Raw genomic sequence first — 21224 nt, forward strand, 5'->3', positions numbered from 1 at the left:
TTGGAAGTATTTGTACCTAACTAAATAATCATGTTTCAATTTTGGTACGAGTTTTAGATCAGTATCCTTCTGAGTATTCAACAATTCATTAAAATGTTTCGAACTGGCTATGTTAGTCGGCAAAGTATACAATTTTACATGGTGATCGATTATCACTATGGTTACATTATTTAGCATACCTTTTTTAAAATTTTTAAAAGATTTAAAATTTTTAAATGACATACATCATGAAAAAAATATAAATTGCGTTTATCATCCATTGGATGTTGGCATTTATTTACAACAATTAAGTATTTACCAGCATTTACACCAAAAGATCGTCACATGATTTGATTAGCGGAACCTATGTCTGAAACAATAGCGTACATCTAATCCTTATGGCACGCCGTTTTACTTTTTAATAGCAAACATTTTAAGTACAAAATTAAAAATAAATTTTTTATTTTAAATTAATAAAGAAACTATTTTATGGTACGCCGTTTTACTTTTTAATAGCAAACATTTTAAGTACAAAATTAAAAATAAATTTTTTATTTTAAATTAATAAAGAAACTATTTGGAAACATTATTATTATGTAGACACATAAAAAAAATTATTTAAAATGATGTCAAACGTAAATTTTACCTTAACAGTATAGGTAAAGATAGGAATTTTAGGACATTATTATTATGTGCTGACATAAATATAATTCAATTTTATTACATAGAATCAAAATATTTTTATTTTGTAAATAAATTATTAAAAATTAGAACACATTTTTTTATACACACATTAAAACTATACATGGTCAAAATATTGCAAGTAAATCTTACTTTTATATTTTGTAATTTATATTGTATTGCATTTAAAATGTGCACATTTTTATTAACATTTAAAAGTAATATATAAATTATTTTTTGAGATTATCTAAAATTGTGTGTATTTTAAATTATTATGTGAAGTTATTTTTATGCTGAAAAAGATAATTTAATATATTTTTATAGATTTTATTTTTATTTTATATTTTCAAGGTTTTCAAGATTTATGAAGGATTGAAGAAAATTAATTTATGAAAATAAAATTATGTCGGAGCATAATAAAAATTCACAATTATATTTATGTCCAGACATCATTTTAATTCATAGAATTATTATTATATCGTGACATAATTTTAATTCCTCGAATTTTTATTATATCGCGACATAATTTTAATTCCTCGAATTTTTATTATATCGCGACATAATTTTAATTCCTCGAATTTTTATTATATCGCGACATAATTTTAATTCAAGCTGGTGATTCTTTAGTCTACAATATTGGCAGCACTGAGGAGCGACAACGCGCAAACTCTCTGACGAATAGTGCCTATAAAGTTTCTTTTTTACATGTGGCGTGTGTAACTTTCCCGCGTTTGCCCACATAACCTCAAAAATAATATTACTCGGAAAATAATCTTAAAAGTAAGCTTTTTGGAAAATTCAAGTTGAAATGTCCGATGAAAGGGAAATTGCTAATCGTTTGTTGATGATAGCAACTAGTGCATGCAGTGAATCAACACAAGAAGAACAAGACTTTTCATCTTTGGTGACAGCTACTCGAAGAAGTTTTAGAAGGAATAATGTTATATCTAGTCCATGTAAAGGCAGAAAGAAAAAAGCAACATTTAAAAGAAAAGTGATTTTGATGAAACTAGCACATGCTGATTTTTTTCCATCTAACACAGAATTAAAATTTTTAAAGCAAAGAGGATTAGGTATAGTTTAATTATTATTTATTATTTATCGAATTATTCAATTTATATAATTATTGAATTGTATTTATATTAAATAATAATTGTATTATTAAAAAATTGTATTTCTAGGTTTAGTTGAACAGCCATTCGAAATAGCAAGACATTCTTCATTTGATAAAATAAAAGCAGATATTGTTTCACTTTTTCATCCTCATATTCAAAATTTGTTAAGAATGTGTGGCTTTCGATTGGGAAAAGTAGAGAGAACTAAGAAAATCACTCTTTTAAAAGACATTCAAGATGGAACAGATTTGGAAAAGAAATTACTTCAAAGCAAAATCGTCATATTGCCTCTAAATGATTTTCCAAATGATTTGCCTCTTGTTGAAGATAATTCTTTTTCCGTTCAAACAAATGTGTGATACTTCTATAAATTCCTCAATTCATATGTGTCAGGAAGATAATGATTCTGATCATTTGGAATTAGAGCAAATTTCGTTGAATAATTCAACTATATCACGACGCACAACAATTGCTCGCCAGTCAAGATCAACAACAATGCAATATCAAACAATTGAAAATAATTTTGATAAAGATGAAGAGGAAGAAGAAGAGGAAGAGGAAGATGATCAATTACGTATGTAATTATAATTATTTAATATTTTAATCTACATTATTTATTTAATAATGTAGATTATTTAGTAATGTAGGGATATTCTGTATAACCGTAAAAAAAGATTTTCATTATTTGTTATATTTGACGACTTGACTTTAAAAAATAATAATAAATTATTAATTTAAGGTACTAAGGAGGAAACTAACAGTGTGGAGAAATGCTTTGTAGTACTTCCGTTTCTTCCAGAAAATGCAGAAACTATCACTATCCAAATATCAAGGAGTCATTGTTTTCATGATTTAATGAATATGTACATGGATGAGCAAATAATCAACAAAAATTTGCAAGTTACTTTTCTTGGAGAGATAGGTCTTGATGGAGGCGGTCTTACTAAAGAGTTATTTAATATTTTTTTTATTAAATGCGAAAGTATGTTTTTTCGAGGTGAGGATTGTATAGTTCCATACTTGGAGCTAAGCAAAATAAATGAATTAGACAAATTTGTCATAATTGGACGAATATTGCAGCATATGTTACTTTTGACAAATAATATACCTGCAAAATTATCAAGAATTACATTAATGTTAATTGCAAAGCCTGAAAGAGATATTAATTCTGATATTTTATTACAAGAACTATTACGTTATGTAAATCCGTACTTACGAAAGATTTTGAAAAAAGCTCTGAAAAATGTTATATCTTTAAGTGAAAAGGAAAAGGAGACCATTCAAGATTTTTTTCAAACAAATCGATTTTTTGCGAGACCAAATTCCGAGACATTGTCAGAACAATTAAAAATTATTGCTACAGAAATTTTAATAGAGAAACCTAAAAAATTGATTACAAAAATTCGACAAGGTGTATCACCAGAAAAGTATGCTAATTTTTGGAATAATTGCGATTTTGATGTCTTTTTAGATATGCAGACTCCTACTGCTATAAAAATTGTTAATTGTTTAGTAACTGATCCTCATTTAACAAATGAAGAAAATGATATATTACATTATTTTACCATGTATATTCACTGTCTTGACAAAGATAAATTAACAAACTTGATATTTTTAATTACTGGATCTTTTGTTATGCCATTGCATATTGACGTAAAATTTAATGATACAGTGGGATTAAGTCAAAGACCTATGTTTAATACATGTACTAATACTATAACATTGCCAAAAACATATGCAAATTATGATGACTTAAAGAATGATTTAAATATGTGCTTAAATAGTGAGGAAGCTATGGAATATACAATGTACTAATATTCAAATGTCATTATGTATATTGCCCGTCATTAATTCGTTCCATTTCCCTAGCAAATTTATATAGGATATGTTACATATTTTATATAAATTATCTAGGCAAATGGAACGAATTATTGACGGGCAGTGTACTTAAAAATTTAAGTATTCAAAATTACACAAACGTGCGCGCGCACGCACACACACACACACACACACAAATAAAATAATGCTCAATAATTTAATTAATTGCTTTACCATTTTTTTCAATTTATTTGTTTTATTTAATATTGACAAAACGTTTATTAATTTAAATGGCAATTAGAATTAACAACATTTTTGTTTTCCTTATGCAATTAATTTAATTTTATTGTTTTAGTATTAATTTTAACATTTGTTATTGAACAATAACATTATAATATTAATTTCATATATACATAATGCATATATGCAATATATGCATTATACATAAATACATATATGCATAATTCTATGACGTAAAAAATTATATAGACAATTCTAAGTAAAATGTAAAAAATTTATTTTGATTTTTGTTTAATAAGTTCTGTTTTATTACAATGTTAAAAATTAAATAAGTTTAAAATTACAACTTTAATTGTTCTTATTATAATAACTTAGAAACTGAATATGTATTTTTTTGTTAAAATATGAAGCTACTTAATTATTTATTTATAATTTTATAAATAAAAATAATTTTATTTTTGAAATAAAACAATATTTTTTATTTAATTTCTTGTTGTAATTTATTGTGCTAATATATTATAATAAAATGTATAAGATAGAGAATAATTTTGTTTCACAAAAATGTTCAACAAGTAAATCCCTAAAATTTTAAATAACAATATCTATTTAATGAAGTTAACAAAGTTTATTCATATATCGGTTTATTTATATATAATAGTTGCGTACATTAGTTTATTCATATATAATAATTCATATAATAAAAATAGTAGTTGCGTTCAAATATTAATATGCAATGTTAAATATGATAACCAAAAGCTAAAACTAAAAATCCGTTAAAAGTAAAAATTATAATATTCAAGTACATTAACTTACATAAAATTATATAATATATTTATTATAATATATTAAGAATTTAATAAATTGACACATAGTATATATTTTTCTTTATTACATTTTTCTTCTAAACTAATAATATTTTCTAGATGTAATTTTTGTTCTTCACTTATTTCTAATATCGCACTAAAAGACGAAGAAGGGAGACTCGTGTTATTATTTATAATAGAAGCGGAAAGATCGATCCCTAAATTTTGTAAGGCCTCAGAAAGCTTTTCACGTAAAGTCATATTGGTATCAAAAATATCACGTACTGCTGTGTAAGTCGTATTGTAATTTTCTAATATTCCTTCCAACCACAGTTTTCGTGGAGACTTATTATTTTCTGTTCTCAGACTATGAACGTTCCATGCAGATTGAAATGATGATAACTTTTTATTAATAACATTTTTATAAATATATTGTATACAAAATCTGTGCATGATGTTTTTAATATCTAATAAACCCTGATCTTCTAAAGAATATAATTCAGTATAAATTGAATCACACACTTCTTTATAGACATCTACCCATAATCTTTCAATTCTTTGATTATGGACAGATTTGCCAGTTATATGGCTTCCTCTATGCATACCGCGAATTGTGTTCATTAAAACAGCCACAAGAAGGTTTTCATATCCATGATCTGACCGTACTCGTGAAGGTAGACCATAACTATTTACTGCATGCGCAAAGAAATTGATGACAGGTTCTGCTTGAATAGATGTATCACAATTTAAATATATTATTAATCTAGAATATCCATCGATGCAACCATGAATCACAAAACCCCATCTATAAATTATAATATAATTATATCTATAAATAATTATAAATAATAAATGTGTAAAAGAATAAGAAAGAATAGATAATTAGCATTAGTATTGTAGAAATAACAGAAAGAAATTATACCTTGAAAGTTTTAAATGTGCATCCATGTGCCATAAAGAATTTGGTGTGGCTACTTTGTAAGTTCTTCTCTTAATCGTCTGGCTCCATCTGCTCGCAGTTCCAATTGGATCCATTGCATTCAAAATTTCTCTTATTCGATTTCTTTGTACACAAATTCCTGCTGCCTTTAAATATGACTGCATCATCTGTAATTTATTCTTATTATTATAATTATTCCCAGATATATTAACAAGAATATGATATAAAAGTAAGTCATCAGTGTAAAAATTAATAAAATTTTTTATTTCTGACTAAATTGACAATCAAGTTTGATTATAACATGCATGACGTTTCGACCATCGGTTTTGGTTCTTATCAAGTGATTTCTTTTACGTGAGTTCAGATATTGACGGTTGTTATTTAATCACATTATAAAATGTTTGGTAAACCGACTTTGAAAAGCACCTACTCATGTCAATGCATATTGCAATCAAACTTGATTGTCAGTTTAAATAAAATAAAAAATTTTATTAACAAGAATAATTTAAAAATTTTTAACAGAGGGAGGGAAAGAGAGAGAGAGAGAGAGAGAGAGAGAGAGAGAGAGAGAATAAATACTGTATGTCCAGCTCTTGGATGTTCTTCATGAATTTGTGCAATTTTTATTCTCAATTCATTATCTGATATTTGTGAATATCGTGCATGCATAGGCATATTTAATTCATATAACTTTTTATAAATAATATTTCTTGAACAACCTAAGAGGTTTGCCATACTAATAGCAGTATACCCTTCATTGTATAATAAAGTCAATTGCTCTTCATTTAACTGAACAGCAGGACGACCTTTTCCTGTTTATAACAATAATTAAATAAATATAATTAATATAATTAATATTTAGTTAAATTTAATAAATAATTAAATAATATTATTATAATTAAATGAACATAGTTTATAATCTTATTATTTTAAATCTTAATTTATAATCTTATTATCTAAATTTTATTAAAATTGTATAATAATAAAAAATACTAACTGTTCGATCTTATTCTAGGAGCAATATAGCTTTCTTGCTGATGTTCTTCACGTCGTATTAGAAATAAAGCCTCTATTGCTTCTAAAAGTTTATTATAAGTGTTTACTGATATTTTGGTAGATATTCTCCTCAAATTTGTCTTAGCCATGTACAGTGGACTATATTCTATATTTTTCGAACTTTGATAAGATCTTATAGCGTCAGCAATTATTTGTCGAATTCGCCTAAGAGTCCTTGTTACATGGATTTCTACTTGATTTCTCTCTTCCATATTAGTAGCTAGATAAAATATAAATTTTTTATTACTAATTTGTAATAAATGCAAATATAACTATTCTTTACTATTATATGTAATAATATAAACAAAGAACTCACTTACCTGCTTTTTTTATTTTTCAAACAATATTTCCGAGGTTATGTGGGAAAACACGTGGGTGAGTCACATACGCACATGTAAAAAAAGAACTGTTTATATATATACACTATTTGATTCTGCGCGTTGTCGCTACCCATTGCTGCCAATATTATAAAATTAAAAATTACTAGCTCGAATTAAAATTATGTCGTGACATAATTTTAATTCCTTGAATTTTTATTCTGCCATGACATAATTTTAATTCATCGTATTATTATTATGTTCTGACAATTTCAATTCATCGAATTTTTATTATTTCACGATATAAACAATTCATGAATTAAAATTATGTTTCAACATAATAATAATTCTATAAATTAAAATTGTCGGAACACATAGTGATACGATAAATTAAAATTATGTCGTGACATAATTTTAATTCGCGGAAATAAAATTATGTTGCGACATAATAATAATTCCATGAATTAAAATTATGTCTGGACATAAATATAATTCTGAATTTTTATTATGTCCTGACATAATTTTAATTTATTAATAAGAATCGCAATTTTCTTAAAACAATTATTTTTTGAAACTTTTATATTGAATAGAATATTTTTTATATTATTAAAAAGTAAAACGGCGTGCCATAAATCCTATTTCATGGGCTTTTTCAATGAATTTTAATATAAGTGGTTTAAATTTACTACCGTCTGTATGTTTGCTAGTATAATAATAATCAACGATTTGTTTCTATCGTTGTGCTATTTCTACTAGCATAAATACAAGTACATGTGTCGCAACCTCAGTAGTATCATGCTCAGGTAATGTGACATTACCTACATAGGTCCCGGTAGAATTATCGTAACACAATTCAGGTGTTATATTGATTTCATCCATAATAATTAAACAATCTCTATTGATTAAGTTTGAAAATTGTGAAATTTCGATTTTCAAAAAATGAAAAATTTTGTTAGGAGTTTCGCTTAAAAATTTCCAGTTTTCTAATTTACTTCTAAGAGACGGTAAAGGATGATGTTGATGTAATAATTCTTTATAATCAAAAATGCCACAAGCAAATTTTAACAGATATGCTTTTACCAATGTATTATCGCACTAGTTCAAAATTTTTCGATATTTTCCAGTTAAAATTTTTAATTGGTGATCATTGAAAAGTTTATTAATTACTGATGATGTTTTTTGTAATATACATACTTGATTTTGAAGGCTTTTTATCTTTGCTTTTAAGGTTTTGCCGAATATAATTCATTATGCAGCCTGATTACTGTAATCTATTAATGGTACATGACTAATTGCGCGAATACGGTTCATGTGAATCATGTGCAAAAGTTATACGCGAAATATTATGGCGCATAAAAAATTGCTATTCATTCTTTCTTTTCAATGCGATATAGTAGCAAAAATTTGTATTCATAATACAGCTTGCAATACGATACAATCGCGCATGATTATAATTCAAAAAGATGCTAAACAACGTTAAAGATCAAATTAGAATTTGCATAACATGCAAAATAAAGATTATAAAATTACTTTTTGAATTTTGAATTTTGAAAACTCATTCTACATACATATGTGTTTGTATATGATTATATTATGAAATAAGAGGTGCCTTCCGTTTCACGCATAAAACGCATAAGCTGCAGAGAAAACTATTCCGTTTCATTTAATGCGCGCATTGATAGCGCATAGAATTTCCTAGAATCCCCCCACTTCCAGCGCATCAGCTACTACAGGTTGGACCCGAAGAAGTTAATGCGAGCATGCGCAGAGAGTTAACAACCTCGTGTATATACACATGTGATACATGTGTGTGTCATTTACTTCGATAGCAGCCATACTGTTTCACATTAAACGCATCAAAAGTCATTCCGTTTCCAAGACTATATTTGCGCATTAATAGAAACGGAACGATATTAATGCTCGCATCACACTGATTGCGAACTATGCGCTCAATGCGTGAAACGGAAGGCACCCTAGGAGATGAGCATTTGAAAATCGGTATTCATGATTTTTTTATTATGGTTCAAGGAATAAAAATATTTATTTATATAGTCGCTAACTATCTATAGTCTCTAAAGTATACTAATTGCCTTACTATTACCTTAATATATTCTTCCGTGATACTTGTTCACTCATCTATGTTTTTTCAATGTCTCTATGTTTGTTTAGTTTTCTCATTTATCAATTATTTGTAACTGAAATAAGTCGAAAAAGAATGTGTATGCCTATATTGTCGTCTTGTCTATTGAATATTACTATGTGACATATTTGAGCGTGTTCCATATAAGATAGTTTTGACTCTTTTATTTAAACGCTATAATTTCACATACAAAGAATAATATAAAAATTATTATGCAATATCATTATCACGCGACTGAGTTTATGCGATAAAAAAGTCCAATGTACCAAGGAGTGCAAAGTCTCCTATTCGGAATTTTTTATATTCAACATACTACCGTGCTAAATACGATACACTTTAATCTTCTCTGCGAAAATCACGCCACCGCTAATTAAGTAAATATTCAATTTTTTCAATAATAATTCTCAAATTATTCCGTTCCGTTCGCGATTAAATATATGATTTTTATAATATATGATATTTACTACTAAATGTTCTTTACCGGTCATAATGCACCATAAATCTATAGCAACATATGTAAATTTGCAATCATCTACATGAAACAAGGATAAGCAAAGATAAAGCAAAAAAACTTACTTTTATTGTTCATTCGAAACAAGATTCATTCACATCGTTTGATATTTTCAATACGAAATGACGTTTACAATTATATACTAGATATAATCGATATAAATCTTCAATTTTTAGCATAAAGTGAAATTTACGTTATTCGCTTGAAAGCTATTTTATTTTTTGCTATTTAAATTTGGAAACACCAAATAATACAAAATTATATTACTTCACGATTATAAACTACTTTGCGCAAAAAGTTACAAATCTGCATGGAATCATAAAATTATAAATTTCATTTTGTACAGAAAAGTCTCGGGTGATGCGAAAGTTTTCTTTACGCAAAAAGTTACAAACTTATATTGATATAATTATATAGATCTCGTCATGCATACATTTCTTATAAGCACCAGAATGTCGGATAAATCTTAAAAACTTTTAAATCCGTGTAAAATCCTTCTCAACTTATATATTCACTTTTTAAATTTTAAATATCTTATTTAAATATCTGTTTGTTTGTTAAGTATGCGTATGCATAATAATATCTAACTGAATTCAATATTAAATCTTTCATTATCAATCTAAACTTCGCTTTGTACGCATTTATATTCATAAATTGATAAAATTTAATAAGTTACTCATGATTACGATTTCCACAATATGTCAAAGTCATATGATTTTCATTTTTCTCATAATTTAATATACAGTGAAAAAATTAAATCGAAAATTAAATAGAAGAATTAAATAGGAAATTAAATCCAACCTTTGTAAATAACAACTTATCAATTCTTGACAGTAATAAATGTTTCTTGGATATCAATCAAAAAGCAAAAGAATTAATAAACTAATTAATTGATAAAATTGTCACACAATAATATAATCAATAAACAATGATTAAATTAATAAATTAATTATTAAGTAAATAATAATTAATATAAAAGAAAAAATATATACTTATTAAAAATCTCAGCTATTTTAAATTTATTAATTTTGACATCAAATTTATATTCAGCAGTTTCAAAATCTTTTATATACATAGATATAAACTAAATATACAGGGTGTCCCGAAACTAATGCTTGATATTTTAAAGGCAGATTCTCTGGCCAATTTAAAAACGATTTTTCTTTAGCGAAAATGTCGAGGAAGATCATTATTTTTTGCATATTCCCAATTTTTGTCATCATGTATCTTTCTAACTAAGCCTTAAATTAAAATTCTTAAAGTAAACTCTACCTAAAATTAACTAAAGAATGTGACTTTATTAATATTTTATTCCCATAAGCCTTAGTTTGCGAAAAACCCTTTATTTTCAATCGTTTATAACTCGAAAACTATTAGTGCTGCGACATTTTCGCTGAGGAAAAATCGTTTTTAAATTGGCCAGAGAATCTGCCTTTAAAATACCAAGCGTTAGTTTCGGGACACGCTGTATACTTATATAGGAGTACAGATGTATAGACAAAAAGTATAAAAAGTTGTAAAATAATTAATAGATTGCTTTTAATTATTTAATTATTTGTACAAATGTAGTAAATGTAATTACGAAATTCTCTTATTAATCTTTATAAATATTTTCTTTTTTAAATGTGAAAATGCTTCTAAAATATAGATTTAATTATAAATAAAATAACTATAAGAAATTAGGCTCCGTATATTAAAACATAAACTTTAAATTTAGACGGGCCATCAGAGCTAAATTATTTTAAAATTCACGCTGGCGAAAGATGGCGTTATTTCCTAATTTAATATATATTTGTAGGCGACCGAGAAGTATCGAGTTGAAGGGTCTGAATAGCTCAGTGGTAAGAGCAGTCGCTCGGCAAGCGAAAGACTCGGGTTCGATTCCCGATTCAGCGACTTTCGGCCCAATATTTTTCTCGCCTACAACACTACAGGGGGGAAAAGAGGGATAATAATTAAATAATTTCTCAAATTGAGAATTATTTAAAATTTGCTTGGTATCGTACCAAGAAAATTTGTGCCCCGTGCACACAAATAAGTTTCAACGAGAACTTAATTCTCGTTGAAATTACGCACTACCATCCGCGTTTAGCTCTGATGGCCCGTCTAAATTTAAAGTTATAAATAAAATATAAAATTTTTCTAATATATATATGTACATATATATATTAGAAAAATTTTATATTTAAAAAAATATTGTAACATATATATATATATATATATATATATATATATATATATATATATACAGGGTGTTTCATTTTAATCCGACCAGTCGAATATCTCGAAAACCAAGCCCGGGAGAGAAAAATATTTCAGACAAAAGTTGTTTGGTTTCGAGGGGGCCATAAGATGGTGACAATAATTTGACCTTGAACAGTCATTTGAAGGTCACATAAAGGTCACCTTAAATTTCTTAAATGGAATACCCTATATATTTTTGCACATTCTTGTAGCTGACATCGAGAGCTTTCCAAAACACTATAATTAAGTACCTTTTCGTTAAGTACTTTTTGAGTTATGAGGCTTGAAATAATTTCTTAATTCTACATAAACCGTAAAATATCTAGTAAAATATTCATTTTTCGATTGAGAATTATTTAAAATTTTTATCTTATTTTTTTATCTTACCTTAATACTTTTACGTACAAAATAATGAGAGGAATCAATTGGTGTAAAGAAAACACATAGTTGTTTTGAAGAAAAAATATGTAATTTGCAATTAACAATTCCATATTTTTTCTTAAAAACAACTATGTGTTTTTTTTACACCAATTGATTCCTCTCATTATTTTGTACATAAAAGTATTAAGGTAAGATAATCGAAAAGTGAATATTTTACAAGATATTTTACGGTTTATGTAAAATTAAGAAATTATTTCAACCCTCATAACTCAAAAAGTACTTAACGAAAAGGTACTTAATGATAGTGTTTTGGAAAGCTCTCGAGATAAGCTACAAGAGTGTGCAAAAATATATAGGGTGTTCCATTTAAAAAAATTGAAGTGACCTTCACGTGACCTTCAAATGACTCTTCAAGGTCAAACCAATGATACCATCTTATGGCCCCCTCGAAACCAAACAACTTTTGTCTGAAATATTTTTCTCTCCCGGGCTTGGTTTTCGAGATATTCGACTGGTCGGATTAAAATGAAACACCCTGTATATATAATATGATAAATTATGTTACAATATTTTTTTAACTAATTTTAGTGTGTCAAATGTTTCTAAATTGTAACATAATCAAGTATTTTGGAAGCCAAGGTTTGATGGAGAATCTGAAATCAGATTTTGAAAATTCAAGATGGCGGATCCAATATGGTGGACAAAAATTTTAATTTTGCTCAAATTTGAACTGAGAACTGAAAACATGGATTTTTGGGGTCGCTGATCTGGAATCTGATTTCAGATTCTCCATCAAACCCATATATACAGTTTTCAGTCCAGGTTTTCGGGTTTATAGTTCAAAGTTTACAGGTTTAATGTGAATGCTCATGAGGTTGGTGGGCTATAACGGCGCAGGGTTTGGAATTCATCATGTCATCTTAAAATGGCCGTAACTTTGCAAGGAAAAATCGTAGATGACCATTCGACAGCTCATTTTGAAGGGAAAGAGTAGTACTAAATGATGCAATTAAAAGAAAAGAGCTAAAAAATTTTGTGCGTTCTGTACATAACCTCAAAAGTAACCCAAAAAGCCATTTTTCGAGTATATAACCTCAAATATCTCAAAATCCTGACGTGATGGGCCAATTCTGACCTCGGATTCGGATTCTACGCAGAAAATTACTTCGGAAATGACCCTCAGCTGCCCAACAACAATCATGACCCCATTTTTTGTAGACCTGTGTAATCGAAACCATAAATAGACACGCGCGCGGCATAATTATTATCACACAAATGATGACACGCGAAGATATTTTGACAAACATTTTGTGGTCCGTATTGTTTATGAACATAAGTTTTATTTAAATTAAAGTAGTAAAGAAGTACATGTCGAAAAAACAACTTATCATGTTCCATTTTAAATCGAAAATTAACTCAAATTAAAAAAATATTTCTTTCACAAAAAATGAATTTTTGCGCACTCAATTTTATTGACAAATGCCTAACTTTACTACATTTGCAGCTGGAGCCATCTAATTATGAGGGGCGGGAACTTGTTAGTTATACTCCTAATATATATAAAATTTTTAGAAAATTCTTATATCTATCAAATGAAACTTACATTGGACGTGTACCAAATAATGAAGATTGGTTCAAATTAAGAAGGAAGGTCTTGTACTGTTTTGCGATATTTGCAATAATTAACGAAAAATTAATTAAAGAAGATCGGCGCCGCGCGCTTCTAGCCACGCGCATTGGCCGATCTTCTTTAATTAATTTTTCGTTAATCATTGCAAATATCGCAAAACAATAGAAGACCTTCCTTCTTAATTTGAACCAATCTTCACACTTCGGGACTGCGAAACATTTCCTGACACCCTGTATATATATATACATATATATGTATTATTAGAGAAGTATTTTATTATATTTTATTTCTTATATTTAAAAAAAAATAGAAATAAATTAAAATTTTTAATAAGTATTATTGTTTTAGCTTTCTTATATTATATTGGTAAAACAATTAATCCTTTGCTATAATAAAGATCGTTAATATATCAAATTTTAATAAAGCAAAAACCTATGTTACTTCGACAAGTATACATTATTGGAAATCTAAACCATATTTTGAATTAAATTAATTAAAAAGTCGCCTTTGCTATATAATATTATCCTATTTTCAGTTATAATCATTATTTTATAGAGCTTTGAAACTTGATTACTGTAACACAGAAGACTAGTTGTCAATGTATCTTGGCTGTAGATTTGCTGAGCTATCAAAATTTTTAGCTGTTTCAGCAAATTTTTTTCCGTGTATTTTTCTTATATTATATTACGTAGTAAAAAAATTAAATGGCGTGCGTTTTGTAATGTTCTAATATAAAAAAATATATGTAAGATATAAATTTATATTTTATATTGTTCATTTTTCACGCCAGTTTGAACAAAAAATGCGCCTTTCATCCAAATAATAGAACACACTTAGGACATAATAAGTATAAAATAATATTACAATGTAATGAAAGTATAAAATAATATAACACAATTATACTGTTGTATTTACTTTGATCTAATTAAATATTCACAATTCTGCGATAATGTTCCGATGAACTTTAAATTTACGTATAATATATTGATTTAAATATGAAATGTATAATTTATATTGCATAATTCTGTCTTGAAAAATGAAAAGGGCAAACGCTGTTAAGCGTTAAGATAAGTACGTATATATACAAATATTAAGATATCAAATGCGATAAGAGCCAAACGCGGGTGATTGTGCGACAGTTTCACAGAAAAATAATTTGTCTGTAAAACTGATATTTGTGCACAGGGCACGGATTTATCTTGGTTAAACCAAGTAAAATTTAAAATCTCAATTCGAGATTCTTATAATACCCCTCTAACCCCCCAAAGAAGTTATAGGCGAGGAAAATAACAGGCCGAAAGTCGCTGAATCGGGAATCGAACCCGAGTCTTTCGCTTGGCGGACGACTACTCTTACCACTGAGCTATTCAGACCCCACGACCTGACAGCTCTCTCGCCCGAATATAAATATCTATTGCTAATTACACCTCTTTCACGCCGGTGTGAACAACAAGACTTGGGTTCGATTCCCGATTCATTGACTTTCGGCCTGTTATTTTTCTCGCCTATAACTTCTTTGGGGGGTTAGAGGGGTATTATAAGGATCTCGAATTGAGATTTTAAATTTTACTTGGTTTAACCAAGATAAATCCGTGCGCTGTGCACAAATATCAGTTTCACAGACAAATTATTTTTCTGTGAAACTGTCGCACGATCACCTGCGTTTGGCTCTTATCGTATTTGATATCTTAATATTTGTATATTTACATTTAGAGCCTTACTATCTTCTTAATTATAAGTACGTATAATTATATATATGTGATGTTTGATAATAACCATATCTCTCATCTGTAGATAGAGTAGTTTTGGACTGAACAGGAATTTTCGTACCATTAAACATTGGGATTAATAATCAAACAATCAATACTCAATTAATAATTAAATTTAATTATGTATTGCGTTTAGCAATTGCGTAACATGTCTTGGAATATCTCTTTTCGTCACGCATCTATTCTCGCGTGGATTTTTATTAATTAATTTCTCATTAATTATTTTAAAAATCATACAAAACGGTAGAGAACTTCCTTATTTGATTTGATCCACTTTCTGCACAGGAAAGGTGATATAATTATTATCAGACATGTATGTGTACAAATAGATCTATCTTTTGCATTAAATACTTTTAAGTTTTTATATTTTTATTCGAAAATAATAAAAAAGAATGAATAAATTTAATTTATCAAATTTAAAAAATATCTTTTTAAAGCTGTACAGCTACTAGAAACTAAATATGCAATAAAATTTTTATCAGAAATATTATTTAATTAATATTTCATTATTTAATGTAGAAAATTAATTTTGACTGCTGTGAATTTCAAAAGGGTGTTTTACTTTATAAAATTCTATTATTATTTATAATAAGTTTACATATTTTTTGAAACTTTATATTTTACAACTGTACATATGAATTTGAATAAAAAATTCATCTCGTATTTAAATATATTTTCTAAAAACCGCAAATTAGTACATCGCAATAATCGCACTAGTATATTTTTTAAACCGCGTTTAAAACATTAACATATTTTAAATACGCAGTTCTACTTTGTGCATCCATTGAACTTTGTGACATAATGCACGTGTTGTTCATTTTAATTGTAAAATTATACTGATTATACAATCCACATATTTTCCGATCAAATTATTAGTATTCTGAAGCTTATACAAGGTTTGTCAAAAGTGTGGAAACCCCTAAATATCTCACAAGAGGTGCATTTTAGAAAAAAATGTTTCAGGCAAAAGTTGTTTGGTTTTAAAGGGGCCATAAGAAGGTACCATTGGTTTGACCTTGAAGAGTCATTTGAAGGTCACGTGAAGGTCACTTCAATTTTTTTAAATGGAACACCCTATATATTTTTGCACACTCTTGTAGCTTATCTCGAGAGCTTTCCAAAACACTATAATTAAGTACCTTTTCGTTAAGTACTTTTTGAGTTATGAGGCTTGAAATAATTTCTTAATTTTACATAAACCGTAAAATATCTTGTAAAATATTCATTTTTCGATTATCTTACCTTAATACTTTTAAGTACAAAATAATGAGAGGAATCAATTGGTGTAAAGAAAACACATAGTTGTTTTGAAGAAAAAATATGTAATTTGCAATTAACAATTTCATATTTTTTCTTAAATACAACTATGTGTTTTCTTTACACCAATTGATTCCTCTCATTATTTTGTACATAAAAATATTAAGGTAAGATAATCGAAAAATGAATATTTTACAAGATATTTTACGGTTTATGTAAAATTAAGAAATTATTTCAAGCCTCATAACTCAAAAAGTACTTAACGAAAAGGTACTTAATTATAGTGTTTTGGAAAGCTCTCGAGATAAGCTACAAGAGTGTGCAAAAATATATAGGGTGTTCCATTTAAAAAAATTGAAGTGACCTTCACGTGACCTTCAAATGACTCTTCAAGGTCAAACCAATGGTACCGTCTTATGGCCCCTTTGAAACCAAACAACTTTTGCCTGAAATATTTTTTTCTGAAATGCACCGTTTGTGAGATATTTAGGGGTTTCCACACTTTTGACAAACCCTGTATATTGAATTGTTACACAGGTTATACATTCATATCTGATTTAATAGTAAGACACGTTTTGCTCTATGATATGAGGCAGCTATTGTAATAGTCAGTTTTATAAAGTTGTGTTTTTATTAGAATCGCCGCGCGCTGCTAGTTTTATAAAAAATTTTTTTTTAATTTTTGAATGTGGTGAGTACAAATTCTTTTTTTGCACTTTTCTGTATATATTCTTTTTCAATTTTTGAGTAAATTATTTCGAAGATTATTTCTATATGACAACTATAAATTTCACTCTCTGTCTTTCTAAAATACGATAACGATTCGTAAACGCGTCCGGATAGCTTGACAGCTATCTCTCAACTCAGCTGTTCTTCTCTTTTCAACAACCCTTGACAAAGACCAGATGTTCAATGCCGACTTGACGATCACGAACATCAGGGACGTAACACTTATATAATTCTGAATAAAATCTGAATAATTCTAAATAAAATCCTAATATCTTTTTTCAGATTTATTAGAATTTGTAGAAAATGAATAATAATAAACGGTTCAATCCATATGTCAGCGTTAATGCAGAGGAAGAAATAGTTATCTCTGGTATCGCTGGACGATTTCCTAATTCTGATAATATAAAAGAATTTCAGGACAATCTTTTCAATAAAATGAATCTTGGTTCGGAAGATCACCAACGCTGGACCAACTGTAATGATATATTTTTTCAAATTTTTTTTCTGTCTCGGGAAAAATGTCTACACAATAATATATAATAAATAAAATTAATTAAAGTATATATGAAATATATTGATCCAGTTTTTATTTTCTTGTAAATCTCTATTTCTATATACAAAAATGAAAAATAATTTTAAAAATAATTATAATTTTTACATAAAAAATAAATAAAATTAAAAGAATTAAGGAAAAGTGATCTACATATAATTATGTAAAAAGAAAAAGAAAAAGTTGACTATATATGTGGGAACTTCTTTTTATTTCTTCAAATCTCATTTTTTCTAAAAGAAACAATGAAAAAATTATTCTTTCAATTATTCATCGATTATTCTGTTTATTATTTTTTCTACAGGGTGTCAGGGAAATTTTTGCCCACACGAAGTAAGGAGGTAGATTGGCTCAAATTAAGAAAGAAGGACTTATACTGTTTTGTGATATTCGCAATAATTAACGAAAAATTAAATAAAGAATATCGGCCAATCTGCGTGAGTAGAAGCGCACGGCGACGAGAGTCGTCCCACTGTAATCTTATACTAGGCGCGCGGCGAAGCGATGGGCGGATCGCTCTCCGAGACATGATGGTGGCGTGCGATATATCGCAATACCGCGCCGAAAAATGACCCGTCCTTTTAGTGGCGAGAAAATGATGCGCTATCATTTCCACACCACCTTGCGGTAGATAGCATGGTGCGCTTTTTTTATAGTGGTTTCCTCCATAGGCCTATTCCACTCTCAATTTAAATATTTGTGAAAATTGTTCAAAATGCCGTTACTGTACGCTGAATGTATCGTAAATATAAAAAATTGATGATGACAGTACCTTCACAAAAATTGATCCGTGGTTGAAGATCCTTCGATAAAATGTGTTACACACGTTGGTAATGATACGGACGTAATCCATTACACGTAAAGCGTGATGTACTGCGTATCGCGAAAAACCAAATTTGTGTGCCACATGACGCACGCTAGTTCCAGGATTTTCATAAAATGCTTCCAGAATCCTTTCTTCATCTCGTACACGAAGATGCACTGCTGGACCGGTTATCCCGATATTATGCACGACACCCAGTTTCACATAATTATTGCACAACACGTAAAATTGTACGTCCACTTGGTTTTCGTGCACGCCCGGGAAATCATCCCACGTAAATTGCGGCCGCACGATAAGTATTTTCTCCCACTAGCCTGTATGCCACAATCATATCCGTATATTCCTGCAGAGTACACTTCATTTTCACTGTTAATTTACTACGCGAACACATGATTTTTACTAAAACCGTCTCAGCTCTCGCAGGCTGTTGTCAGAGTGCATACGCCAGCAGCATGCAACTACAGCTGAGCGGACATGTGAGTGTAATCATAATGCGCAGGCGCCGAGCTCACACGTACGCTTACACTCGCATGTCCGCTCAGCTGTAGTTGCGTGCTGCTGGCGTATGCACTCTGGCAACAGCCTGCGAGAGCTCAAACGGTTTTAGTAAAAATCTTGTGTTCGCGTAGTAAATTAATAGTGAAAATGAAATGTACTCTGCAGGAATATACGGATATGATTGTGGCATACGGGCTAGCGGGAGAAAATACTTATCGCGCGGCCGTAATTTACGTGGAATGATTTTCCGGGCGTGCACGAATGCCAAGTGAACGTACAGTTTTACGAGTTGTGCAATAATTATGTGAAACTGGGCATCGTGCATAATATCGGAATAACCGGTCCAGCAGTGCGTCTTCGTGTACGAGATGAAGAAAGAATTCTTGAAGCATTTTATGAAAATCCTGGAACTAGCGTGCGTCGTGTGGCACATGAATTTGATTTTTCGCGATACGCGGTACATCACGCTTTACGTGTAACGGATTACGCTCGTATCATTACCAACGTGTGCAACACATTTTATCGAGGGATTTTCAACCAATCAATTTTTGTGAAGGTACTGTCATCATCAATTTTTTACATTTACGATACATTCAGCGTACGGTAATTAACGGCATTTTGATTTTCGCATTAAATTGAGAGTGGAATAGGCCTATGGGGGAAACCACTATAAAAAAAGCGCACCATGCTATCTACCGCAAGGTGGTGTGGAAATGATAGCGCATCATTTTCTCGCCACTAAAAAACGGGTCATTTTTCGGCGCGGTATTGCGATATATCGTACGCCACCATCATGTCTCGGAGAGCGATCCGCCCACCGCTTCGCCGCGCGCCTAGTATAAGATTACAGTGGGACGACTCTCGTCGCCGCGCGCTTCTACTCACGCTTCTACTCACGCAGATTGGCCGATATTCTTTATTTAATTTTTCGTTAATTATTGCGAATATCACAAAACAGTAAAAGTCCTTCCTTCTTAATTTGAGCCAATCTACCTCCTTACTTCGTGAGGGCGAAAATTTCACTGACACCCTGTATATGTATACAGACAGAGATTATATAAGAATAAGAAAACATATATATATATATATATATATATATATATATATGGATAAGTATATTTTATATATGTGTTATGAACGTAATCGCGAATATCGGGATCGTAAATGAGCTGAGCCACTTCTCTAAGTTTAAAAGGTTTTGAATTACGCTGGATTTCACTTAATTCTTGCGTAGTGAGGCACGTGTCCTTTTCCTTTCTTAGTCATTAGTTAGTTGACAAGAACGCGTATGTCGCTGTAGTCGCGCACATGTAGCGCCGTATGCGATCACGGGCCCATAACTAATTATCATGTAGTTATCCTTAATTATTAAAGTACTTAACATAATACCCCTCCATATATATATTAAAGGGTTACCTTTATCTAACATGAAAATTTTTTGAAAGAAAGAACAAAACTTAGTATGACACATTAAATATGCAAACAAACTTACAATACTAATTGATCGAATAATAATAGTTGAATACTAGAAATAATCTATATCGCATATTACTATCTTTGGTTAGTGTCTTTGGTTATGATTTCATAAGAGATCTTTAACTTAAATATTTTAAATATATGACGTCAAACTTGTGAGTCAGCTTTCACTTCCAAGGGTAGTGGACATAATTTTGTGAAGGCGCGACGAATGACGCTTGAAGCTGTGCGTATTGACGCAACTCTTGCAATGCCATCCGTGCCGGT

General features: G+C 29.2%; 2 protein-coding genes, 1 long non-coding RNA gene and 1 pseudogene across 5 annotated transcripts in view; 3 read left to right on the top strand and 1 right to left on the bottom strand.

The window, feature by feature from the left end:
* The first annotated feature begins 598 nt into the window (after positions 1 to 598).
* Positions 599 to 1880, top strand: LOC145961006 (uncharacterized). Of its 2 annotated transcripts, XR_014435515.1 has the most exons (4): positions 599 to 638; positions 1273 to 1440; positions 1512 to 1733; positions 1842 to 1880. It is a non-coding gene; the product is annotated as an uncharacterized LOC145961006 (long non-coding RNA). The 2 variants fall into 2 exon arrangements; XR_014435514.1 differs by lacking the exon at positions 599 to 638 and having other exon boundaries at positions 1212 to 1440.
* A 357-nt stretch (positions 1881 to 2237) lies between these two features.
* On the top strand, positions 2238 to 3760 carry LOC145960699 (uncharacterized). The gene is made up of 2 exons (XM_083080340.1): positions 2238 to 2349; positions 2515 to 3760. The coding sequence occupies exons 1-2, from the start codon at positions 2271 to 2273 to the stop codon at positions 3588 to 3590; spliced, it is 1155 nt and encodes a 384-aa protein (XP_082936466.1). The 5' UTR covers positions 2238 to 2270; the 3' UTR covers positions 3591 to 3760.
* A 796-nt stretch (positions 3761 to 4556) lies between these two features.
* LOC145960671 (uncharacterized) lies at positions 4557 to 7059 on the bottom strand. The gene is made up of 5 exons (XM_083080288.1): positions 6953 to 7059; positions 6574 to 6852; positions 6156 to 6388; positions 5559 to 5743; positions 4557 to 5441 (listed from the first exon to the last, which is right to left on the bottom strand). Exons 2-5 carry the CDS (start codon positions 6842 to 6844, stop codon positions 4679 to 4681), a joined length of 1452 nt encoding a protein of 483 aa, XP_082936414.1. The 5' UTR covers positions 6845 to 6852; positions 6953 to 7059; the 3' UTR covers positions 4557 to 4678.
* A 10854-nt stretch (positions 7060 to 17913) lies between these two features.
* The window catches only part of LOC145960420 (fatty acid synthase-like), a 29806-nt pseudogene continuing 26495 nt past the window's right edge, over positions 17914 to 21224 (top strand). Inside the window, exon 1 of the transcript XR_014435351.1 lies at positions 17914 to 18085. The product of XR_014435351.1 is annotated as a fatty acid synthase-like (transcript). The remainder of the gene's footprint in view (positions 18086 to 21224) is intronic.

This window comes from Camponotus vicinus, unplaced genomic scaffold (genome assembly GCF_025532165.1).
Source record: "Camponotus vicinus isolate PSW18456_S1 unplaced genomic scaffold, iyCamVici1.0 SCAF_10, whole genome shotgun sequence".
NCBI lineage: Eukaryota > Metazoa > Arthropoda > Insecta > Hymenoptera > Formicidae > Camponotus > Camponotus vicinus.

Coding starts and splice junctions, on each gene's coding strand:
- LOC145960671 (XM_083080288.1), bottom strand. CDS start 6,844: ATGGAAGAGAGAAATCAAGTAGAAATCCATGTAACAAGGACTCTTAGG. Junction 5,744..6,155: donor ATCCAAGAGCTGGACATACA/GTATTTATTCTC, acceptor AATAAATTACAG/ATGATGCAGTCATATTTAAA. Junction 5,442..5,558: donor GCACATTTAAAACTTTCAAG/GTATAATTTCTT, acceptor TATAATTTATAG/ATGGGGTTTTGTGATTCATG.
- LOC145960699 (XM_083080340.1), top strand. CDS start 2,271: ATGCAATATCAAACAATTGAAAATAATTTTGATAAAGATGAAGAGGAA. Junction 2,350..2,514: donor AGAGGAAGATGATCAATTAC/GTATGTAATTAT, acceptor TATTAATTTAAG/GTACTAAGGAGGAAACTAAC.